Source organism: Helobdella robusta (assembly GCF_000326865.2).
Source record: "Helobdella robusta unplaced genomic scaffold HELROscaffold_20, whole genome shotgun sequence".
NCBI lineage: Eukaryota > Metazoa > Annelida > Clitellata > Rhynchobdellida > Glossiphoniidae > Helobdella > Helobdella robusta.
Genome location: NW_008704084.1, coordinates 1,785,021 through 1,796,123, shown reverse-complemented (window position 1 = coordinate 1,796,123; position 11,103 = coordinate 1,785,021). Strand labels below are relative to the sequence as shown.

General features: G+C 32.8%; 2 protein-coding genes across 2 annotated transcripts; both read right to left on the bottom strand.

The window, feature by feature from the left end:
- Positions 1 to 3,533: 3,533 nt before the first annotated feature.
- On the bottom strand, positions 3,534 to 8,197 carry HELRODRAFT_99003 (hypothetical protein; the record flags this gene model as incomplete). The annotated part of the gene is made up of 11 exons (XM_009018043.1): positions 8,009 to 8,197; positions 7,738 to 7,809; positions 7,404 to 7,480; positions 6,855 to 7,087; positions 6,446 to 6,627; positions 6,137 to 6,279; positions 5,671 to 5,863; positions 4,708 to 4,894; positions 4,439 to 4,522; positions 3,807 to 3,898; positions 3,534 to 3,578 (listed from the first exon to the last, which is right to left on the bottom strand). Coding segments are annotated over exons 1-11 (1,488 nt in total), but the record flags the coding sequence as incomplete, so codon positions are not given.
- A 2,243-nt stretch (positions 8,198 to 10,440) lies between these two features.
- On the bottom strand, positions 10,441 to 10,815 carry HELRODRAFT_171315 (hypothetical protein; the record flags this gene model as incomplete). Its single annotated transcript, XM_009018042.1, has 1 exon — positions 10,441 to 10,815. One exon carries the CDS (start codon positions 10,813 to 10,815, stop codon positions 10,441 to 10,443), a length of 375 nt encoding a protein of 124 aa, XP_009016290.1.
- Between the last annotated feature and the right edge of the window lie 288 nt (positions 10,816 to 11,103).

Below are 11,103 nucleotides of genomic sequence, written 5' to 3'. Positions count from 1 at the left end.
ATCTAGGCAACTTTAATGTTTAAATTTTCAAATTTCGACGAGGAGCTAAGGTTTGCGTTAGTGTGGCAAAAATTAGGCTGGCGACTTTTTTGGTTATCAAACGTACGAGAACACTCTTATACATGTTATACGTGAAACAAAACGGCACTTTTTCTGTGCGAAAACTAAGTTTTACCGATTTTTAATAAAAAATAATGCCCTCACAACAGGTGGCTAGCTATCCCGCGGCCCCGTCCTTAGATTCATCGCAGAGCAGTACTGCGTATGCCAGAGCTGCATCATAAAGAACATAAAAAAATTATAAAAGGAAGAGCAAACTCATGCAGTGGCGGTTCCGGGAGGAGGTTTGCCTCCAGATCATGGAAGAGAAATATGTCGAAGGTTCTGTGTAAAAAAAAGTGAATCATTCACTAATTCACTTTAACATTTTAAAAATCATCCCCCACCACATTATAACAATGTCATTTCTCTATTAAGTGATCACATGGCAATCACATCACAATGTATCTCATTGCATCAACAAACCGCTGTACCGTTACATCAACGACGTAAACAGAGAGTCCGCAGATAAATTAATGCAAGCAATCTCCAACATATCAACAAGTGCATCGCCAAACCGAAACTTTCATTCTGGCCAACAATTTAAATGTTAATTCGACAATCACAGGACAAAAAACAATAGAGATGGCGTGTCCGTTTAAGAGATGGCATCTGCATCGAGCATATATTTGAAAGCGCTTGTGAAATAACTTTAATGGGCGCTATATAAGTCATCTGATAATGATGATAATAATAAAAATAAGCATGCAATTGAATGTACATTCATTACATTATTTGCTTATTTGTAAGTTTTGTTAAGTCTGTAAAGAAATTCATTACAATTATTTGGCAACAAAACTATATGGGACCTTGCTGTTTCTTGATAATTAGTCATTTTGTGCACTATGGTTTGATTTTTCATAGAGCAAACTGTGTGTTCGTCTTCATAATGTTACATGTTGTGCAAATGTAATCTACGTAATTAGAACAATTTCCGTCCGATATGCAAATATTTTTTACTTTGTTCCACAGGAAAGTTTTGGATAACATTTTTATTTTATTTTTGTTTCCGTTTTAATTTGAATTCAATGAATTAATAAAATAAATTCGTTTTGTTGTGTATGGCTCGCGCATGACTACCAAAAATTTTTTCTGCAATTTTTTTTTATTTTTACAGATTTATTCTGTCAAATAGAATTGGTTTTTTAATTAAATTTGCAAGTAGAAAATAAATCGATAGCAAGAAGCGAAAGAAATAGAGACAGACCTACTGCTACTCTGCAAAAACATTTCATTCGTTCAGCCGATCCATCAATTACATGTATTTCAAGTCAAAAAACGAATTTTCAATCTAATTCCCATCCCATATTTATGTCTCCTGCAAAACTTTAGTTTTTCTCGTCAGGTTTATTCTCTTTAATTCTGCAATAATTTCAACTTCATAACTTCCATAGTGAATAAAAACATACCAGACAATTTATGAAATGAAAATGTTAATTAATTTTTTATAATAAAATTATAAATCTATACAAACTTTACAAAAAAACGTGACAGCAAACTTGTAAAATTCAAAAAATAACCAAATATCTAATTGGAATAAACACGTTCAGATGGATCTAGGTAAAAAGGATGCCAGCAAAAGACCGCCGGACATTAGGTTTCTCGGTATCATGGTCGCCAAGCATTAAGATCGCCTGACATCAAGGTCGCTAAAGTTTGAAATTTTATTCACATATTGCACAGAATTATATTATTACTATTATTATCAATTATTATGTATGCGGTTTTGTTGCTTTGGGACCTTTGTGCCATGCAATACCGTTTAAAATCAATTTAATTTGTTCGAAGTCATATTTAATAAACAAAAAAACTTGGAAGAAGTTACAATCTGTGTGAGGGCCCACAGCTCACGGACAAGGTATAATACCCATCTTTTTAAAATTTTCAAAGAGTTAATAAAAAAATTGACGAATTTTTAGAACGTTCTTAGTATTTTTTTCCGATTGCAGTTTATAAAAATTTATAATAAAATCTATCAATCCTGCCTTTTATTTTGTTGAAAGGCATTTTTATTTATTATTGTTTTATTTTTTTTTTGTAAAATTTTGGGAAATGGAATATACAATAATAAGATAAATAGATAAATGAAAAGATAAATAACAAAAGAGAACAAAAAATTGCTTCTTATGTCTTTTATTTAATTCACGACCAACATAAGGCATCCCATTGAATGTGTAACCAGAAGTGCAATCACACAAATGAAATAACTTCATTCCATACTTCTCTGGTTTGCTTGCCAGTTCAAGATAAAATAGGAGTTTGGTACAAATGTTTCATTTATAGCTTAGCTTAATGTATGAGGGTGTTATCAGCGGTCACACTTGGCTGGTCCTAATCATTATTTTTGAACTCGCTCGATACCAATTTGATTTTTAAAAAATGTTCATCAGTCTTTTATAAGGTCATCATGTTTATCAACATTATCATCTACTCAGTATCGTCATCTTTATCAAACTCATCAACATCGTCATCGACTAAGTCGACATCGTCGTCAATATCATCACCAACCTCGAAAATAAACATCCTCACCAACATCCTCACCAACATCCTCACCAACATCCTCACCAACATCCTCACCAACATCCTCACCAACATCCTCACCAACATCCTCACCAACATCCTCACCAACATCCTCACCAACATCATCACCAACATCATCACCAACATCCTCACCAACATCATCACCAACATCCTCACCAACATCATCACCAACATCATCACCAACATCATTAATATCATTGTCGTCAGTATCATCATTAGCATACTCAATACATCATCTCTATAAAATGAAATAAGGCCAAATTCATTTTCCAGTCAATAATCCAATGATGGTAAATAATTTATGTCTTCAAAATTTGAAAATTCCTTTCTTATTAATTGATCAAGAAGTTATATCAAATACGACATCTTGTTTAATATTTAACAATAATAAAAATAACGACTGCAATAATGATAATTATAATAATAGTAGTTATTATTATTTTTAAAAACATACTATAATGTTTATAGACAACGGTTAGAAAATGTTAACCAGCGGTTTAACTCATTCACTTACAAGAAAATAATGAATTTAAAAAGCAAATGATTAAACATCTGATAAAAACAATGAAAGCGTTGTGGAAAGTTCAAAAAGCATAAAGGCTGTTAAAAATTACACGAGCACGAATTGTTGATATATGTTTGGAGTATAAATGTTAGCCACAACATTGAAAAAGGTCATTCTTTTCAAAATACACATTATAAAGCGAGTAAACGTGAACGAATGTATAGATTATTTTTAAAATATGGGACGTAAATTTGTATTTGCCTAAAGAAACAACGGTTTCCACCTAACTTCATTGCTGAAAAAATCAAATTTTTAACGACGATGTTTCAAACGGATGGAAAGGTATATGAATGTTTCATAACAAAGCCTCATTTCATTGAGTGGTGAACTTGCGTTTGCCCAGCAACCAGTAGGTTGTCATCGTTCCTTTGCCCTGTTGAAAGAAAGCCGTTGAAAACGAATTGCTAAATTTGTTTTTAGGAAAAATTTCAAGTCAAATCATCTTCTTTCGTAAATTCGAAGCAAAATTAAATTTGGTTTCATACCACCAAAATTGAAATAAATTGTAATGCATGTTTTTAAAACAACGTTTTTGTGAAATTAACAATAAAAGTCAATTTTAATAATTAAAATTAAAAATAAATCATAAACACCGACAAACTTTTAATTCAATATCTCCCCTCAATTCAATGTGATATTCAGGATGTACGGAGAGCTGCTCCATGGCAGACGAGCTCATGTGGATTTTGAGGGCTGGCGGTTGGAAACAAGTTTAACACGCTTATAACATACTCCAGAAACACTAAAATGCTTCCAGACAGTACCGGACTAACCAAAAGACAAATGGTGCTAATTTTGATGGGGCTCGAATTTTGGCTACCCACTTATTGCAGGCTTGCACAATTTTTAAATTTGAATGCTGGTATTTTAATAAAACGGCCTTGCAAACGATTTTCGCGTCCCATTCGCACAATGTGGCACTGTTCCTTGTAGCTTTCAGGAAGAAAAGAGAAATTAGCGAGTCTCAAAACGAATCAGGCAAAATTTTGTTCGTCATAAGTCATTCAATTTAATCAAGTTTTGCTTTCAAACAAAAAATATCGATTAATTACTACAAATTTTCTGCGCCATACAATTGTAAGCTTACGTATAAGTTGATTTTCAACCCTGTATCAAATTTCAATTGCATGCTAAATAAATTATATCATTAAATATATTATAGATATTTGTTTAAGAAATATTTAAAAGTTCTGATCCTAAAATTTAAAATATGATTTTCCAGCCAAAACCAACCTTCACCAGTTGATTCCATCCTGGATGCAGTGTTGACCGTATCACCAAACAAGCAGTAGCGAGGCATCGTGTGGCCAACTACTCCTAAGTTCCAATGTAATGAAATACATTAAGTTTAATATACAGCATTTGAGTGAATTAATATAAAGATCGTGTCTAAAAAAATTTTTAATTCAAAAGCTTATAAATTCGCATTTTATGTGGTATATTTGAGAAAAAATAGGGATTTCTATTTCTAATTACAAAATAGTTTTTTTTTGTTTGCAAACCAGCAGCACAAGGTCCCGAATGAATGCCAATCCTCAACATGAGTGTCATCTCAGGCCGATGTCTGATCCTGAAGGTCTTGACGATGCCTAGCAGATCCAGTGCCATGTTGCATATTTCCACGACATGGCGCTCTGTTACCTGAGGCAGACCACTCACAACCATGTACGCGTCTCCTATCGTCTCAACCTTTTAAAGTCGTCGGTTTCCAAATAATCATGAATGTCATCAATTATTCTTTCTTCAGTGAATAATGACAACCGAATTTAGCATAATTATAAAAAGCGTTAAAATTGTTCATGTTCAGGCATCGAATTGTGGTTGTTGTTCTTGTTGTGGGATTGTGGGAGCGTCATAAGATAAAAAAAAGTTAAAACAAATTAAAACATTATTCACTCTTTCAATTAATTTGTCAACATGGTTTAAATTGAAACCAAAAAATTTGAGACTTTATAAGGAGCTCAAAAAGCTGGAAAAAATTAAAAAAATTTTTTAGGGGTTGGCAAATTAAAAAATAAATCGGAAGTATTGAGCAGGCTGAAATAAGTTGCTGGGGCAGTTTAGCCTGTGTTTAGAAAAGTTGAAAGTATTAGTGGGAGGAATTTAAACAATTGTGGTAGTAGTTGGAATATTTTAAAGAAGGGCTTAAAACTTGTTTGACAGAAAAACAAAATGTTAAACACCTTACTTCGAACATTTGACTGACATTATAATGCACCGGTAGAAATTTAAAAAATTTATATGGAAATTGGATGCTGTGAAAGAAGTTTTAGAAGGAGTTATTTCAATAAATGTTAATAGACGCATGAATTAATAAGTATTTTAAGAATAATGCCTGCTTCAAATGTAAAACAAATGTTGCAACAAAAATATTAAAACGCCGGTGAGGAGACATTTTATTTGAATTTTCACCCAATTCCGTGAAAATGCTTAACCAATAAGTTGGAAGCATTTAAATGAACAACCTTATAAACGTTGTGTTTGGAAATGGTATCGTCAAATGTTCCATAGAGATCATTCAAGAGGTCCACAATTTGCATGGGAGTGCTCTGAGAGGAGAGTTTCGTGAATCCAACAATATCAGAGAAGTACACCGTGGCCTTCTGGTACATCATCGGTTCAACTTTGTGACCGGCCTTCAATTCCTCAGCAACGAAACTTTCAAGCGAGTTTAAAATAAAAAATAGAAAAATTTTAAAATTATTAGTGCTGTTATTTTAAAATTGAAAACGTTTATTATTTAAAAGCCGCCCAAGCAGCTATAAATTACAGACAATGCATGACGACCTCGATGTTTTCTAACCGCATTTTCTTTTTTCGGAGTTCAGCCGTTAGTTCGAATGAACAAATCGTAAGATATTAAAATAAATAAATATAAATAAAATATTGAAAAGACGAAAGTCAGCATAGTCTTTCCGTGGTTCAACTTACGGTGGCAACATGCTGTGCAGGAGAATATCGGTTTTCCTTTTCTCCTCCACCAACTCTTTTGTTCTCTGCTCAACAATTTTTTCCAGGTCGTTGGCATATTTTTCCAATTTTTCCAGCATATTATCCACAATGTTAGCATTTGTTCTAGAGTCGAATAGAAATTATTCATTTAGTTTAATGTGGTGAGTTAAATAATATTGTCCGCAAAATTTTATTCCAGCAAATTTACAATTTTTAAACAAACTCTTAGTTTGCCGTTTGTACAGTTGTTAAAATGTTTATTTTAGTAGAAATTCTTTGTTGCGATTACTTATTGCTGGACTTGAGTATCATTTTACTGATGCTCTCAAAAGTTGGTCTACTCGCAGGGTTTTCATCCCAGCACTGTTGGATCAACTCCAGCATGGATGGACTGACACTCGTCGACTTGTGTGATGACATTGCAGGACGAAAGATTCCATCAGTACTGAACATGACTTTGTGAATTATTTCTGAAAACGATTAGCAATAAGTATATATTATAAAATATATTTAAGTGATTCAGGTCTGACATCTTCAAAACAAACAATTCATTTTAATTTTAAAACACAGTCAAAGTGGTTTTATTATAGACATGAACAAAACACAAATTTTCTTCATTTAAAGTTTAAAATTATTTGTACATGCTATATCTGGTCAAGTTACAACTTTACACAATCACACTTTCAAACTGACGAACCTTTGGCAGAGAGACCAGTTTCTTCGTAGGGATACATCCTGAAGACGATTTCATGACAGATGATCCCAAAACTGTACACATCTCCTTTCTGACTTCCCAAATTTTTAATGTTTGATCTTAAAACTTCAGGAGCAGTCCACAAAAGCTCATTATAAAACTCGTCCAGTGTTTCGTTCATTTTATCAGGTGACTTGAAGGCTCGCAAGCCAAATCCGGTTATTTTGACCACCCATCTGATTATGACAAAATGTTTAAACTTTCAGCCACTTTAGTTTTGTGTATATTTTAAAATCGATGTTTTTTTGTAACCCAAACTTGTTTTATATTAACCCTAGTGATTTGAATTAATAAAATATTTGAAGATAATAAGATGGTTAAACGACTTTATTTATTATGAAAGTAACAAGTGAATGACCCAGTTCTTTCCTCTATTGTTTCTTACAGACCGCACTTGTAATCAAAGTAGATTTCTTTCTCATTCAGTATTGGTTTTTGAACATAAAAGCTTGCGATGCAAATACTTTCACGTAAATGAAATAATGGAAAAACCTGTTATCCACCATGCACTCATGGCTCGTCAGTTTCTTGTGCAGCTGCACGAACGATTTATGGAGGAAAGCCATGCCCTTGAAATTTAATCTCATTTGTTTTATTTGTTGCATGAGCTGCTGTATTTTTGTCAATTATAAAAGCGGTTAAACTCATATTTGCTCGAATGTTTTGTGAAGATTTTCCCAGAGTAAAATTAAGCTTGAAGAAAAATTGAAAAAGTGACACATTTCATTAACACATTACTAATATATTTCATCACAGAATTAATATTTTCAGCATCCAATTTATAATTTTCCAAACGGATAATTTTTAAGTTTAAATCATCTCTTACCTTCACAATGTCCATAACGAAGGACAGCTTGAATGACCAGTCCAACTTTTTGTTTCTATCGTTAAGCACGTCCTACAATGAATACTCGTAATGTAACACAATACAGAACACAACAATTAAAAGATGTTACTTTCGGTCATGAGAAAATCTAAAAACTTAAAAAATTTAACGATTTTTATATGATTAGATTTTGTGATCAAGATTATTTTAGTTTGAGACGTGAGCACATCACTGCATCAATGACCATAGTCAAGATGACAAGATGAAAAACCTGTAAAGTCCCTCTGCTGCAGTATTGAACGATGTAACAAATTCTGTCATCATCTGAGCAAGCGCCTAAAAACGGAACCAAGTTGTCGTGTTGGAGTTCCTTCATTTGGATCAATTCAACCAAATCCTCCCTGGTCAGTTTGATGCTGTGCATATTTGAATAATAAACAGACACAACCATTCCTTTGTAGAAAGCTTTCAACTTGTTTTGCTTTCTGTGCAGATCTTTGAAGCTGCTCATTTGGTACTTTTCTTCTTCATCTAATTCGTATGAGCCACTAGTGATTCCCGACAACTTTTTGATCTATTGACAAATGAAATTACGCGTGGAACAAAAAAATTAAAATGATTTCTAATTGAGGAGGCACGTGTTTCACTTACAGTACTGTCCCCGCTGAGAAACTGTAGCTCATTGAAGTTGATCTTCCAGGACATTTGGAATATTTTTCTTTCAACGATCGTCATCCTGCAACGTTCAGGTGTTGCATGAAATAATTTAATATGCCATTGATGGCAATCAATCTCATTGCTTATTTGTCTCCGTAAGTATCATTTTCTAATGATTGTCTAACGGTTGTTTAATGATAGTTTAATGATTGTGATGACATGTTTGAGTGCAGGTGTGAATGAAGACCTGCAGAGACAGCCTATCGGAGCAAAATAAAAATTTGATTAAAATAAAATCATCAATATTCCACGAAATTTAGATTTTATTTCAGGCAAGAAAATTTATTATTTCAAAAAAACTTAAAAAAATTCAATTATACAAAATATAATTTTTACTTGCAAAAAATAAAAATTTTGTTTTGTATGCATCGTTACCGGATGAAGTAGAAACTCGATGAGATGAGGATGATGATAATGAAGATGACTGCAAGGGCTGCCAGGAGGGAAGTGTTATCTGCCGAAATATATTTAATATTTTATTATATGATATGATACGAATTTTGTTAGATTTTTATTTCGCAATAAATACATATCTTTCCGGATAAATTTATAAGTTTATCTTAAAATTTTGTCGTTTATTATTAGAATGAAAAGTTCTTTGTTAATATTATGCTCGACCAAAATTGTTAAGAGTGGGTACGGCAACTGCAAGATAACCGCCGATCATTTGTTCAAGTCATGTTGTCAATGTTTTGTCTTTTGTGAAATTATTGTTCGTGTTATTTTGTTTTGTCTTGCAATTGAATTTTAAGATTAATACCTATATATTTAGTAGGAGTCTGATAGAGAGAAGAAGAGATGAGTTTTAAAGATAAGGATAAATGCACTAATTGTAATAATAGTGACTAGAGCTACTATAAATGTCTTACATTGAGTGGTGTTTAATGGCATTTGTCAACTGAAATGTGGAAAAAATTTAGAAGAGCTATTTTGGAAATCTCTGCTATTCCTGGTTACTATTGGCTCTCAACAAGTTGTTTAGAAAGTGTGAAAAATTTAGGACCCATACATGACGACTCTGACAATAAACTAGAAAGAGATTTCGGTGTTTTAACAAATAGTAATGCTGAGATATGAAAAGAAATAAGGGACAAGAAAGAAAAAAGTAAATATTTCAAATGTAATGATTAATAAATTAAGTCGGATAAAACAGTCCGAAAGCCTGGTACAATCACGGGAATATTGAGGGAGAGATTAAGGAAGAAGGTAACAGAAGTTTCAAATAACATAAAAAAATATTGGAAAAACCCGGTAGAAAACACATAGTCACATAATGAGCAAGGATATGGAAAATAGATCAAAAAATGTAATTATACTCAGGTTAGATGAAATAGACAATGATTTAATTGCCATAGGAACTTCAGATAAGAATGGAATTGGTGAAATATTTTTACACTTGACTGATAGATCATTCAGCATTTCAGAGGTTGAAAGATTTTACAGACTAGTTTTTACCTAGTTGTATTTTTGGGAATGTTTGTGCGTTATTATATGCATGGTTTTCATTATTTATATAAATATATTTTATTTATTATTACTAGTTGCGTTATATAGTTGCATTTTTTAGGATTTTTGCATAGTATCATACGTTTGATTTGCATGTGAATATTTTACATTTTTTTAATTATTGTATTTTGGTTTAATAATATTTTGTTTTTTCCTCTTGTTGGGGGCATTGAAAAGTTCAGTTTGCACTCTTTAATAATAAACTATTATTTTTATTAGTAAGATCAGTTTATTTCTTAAGAGTGGACCTGGACAACTTTGACGGGGAGACCAAAATTTGACGGGGGGGGGGGGCAAAGTTTGACGTGGGGACCGAAGTTTGACTGGAAACCAAAGTTTGACGGTGATACCAAAAATTGACGAAGAAACCAAAGTTTGACTGAGGGACCAAAGTTTGACGGGAACCAAAGTCTGGCGTGGAGACCCTATTATGACGGAGGTACCAAAGTTAAACGGAAAGAACAAAGTTTGAAAGGGGGTTCAAAGTTTGACGAGGAAACCAAAGTTTGACGGGAGGCCTAAGTTTGACGTAGGTACCAAAGTTTGACGTAGATACCAAAGTTTGACGTAGGTACCAAAGTTTGACGTAGGTACCAAAGTTTGACGTAGGTACCAAAGTTTGACGTAGGTACCAAAATTTGATGGGGTCCAAAGTTTGACAAAAGAAAAAGTTTGACGTAGGTACCAAAGTTTGACGTAGGTACCAAAATTTGATGGGGGACCAAAGTTTAAAAACTTGATGGAGGAGAACAAAGTTTGACGAGGGACCAAAGAGTTTGACGGGATCCAAAGCTTCAAAGTTTGACTGGGGAGTGGGTCAAAGACTGCAAATGCTTCTACTTGGCGAATTTTCATGTTTATTGCATATTTATTATGCGTCAATATATGTTGGCTAAAGTTTGAAAAAATTACAACAAAATGGTTGCTGAATGTTGATATCGGGAGATACCTCTCTTATCCGCTACTTATTCGATTAAATTATATTAAAATAAAATTAAAATTTACAGGGATAAAGTTCAGAGTATAATAATTCCGTATATCTATCCATGCCAGTTATTTTATATTTAAAACGTTTCAACAAAATCACGTCAAGATATGCATACATGTTAATTCGCATTTTCACATAATTATGCCTAATTTTTA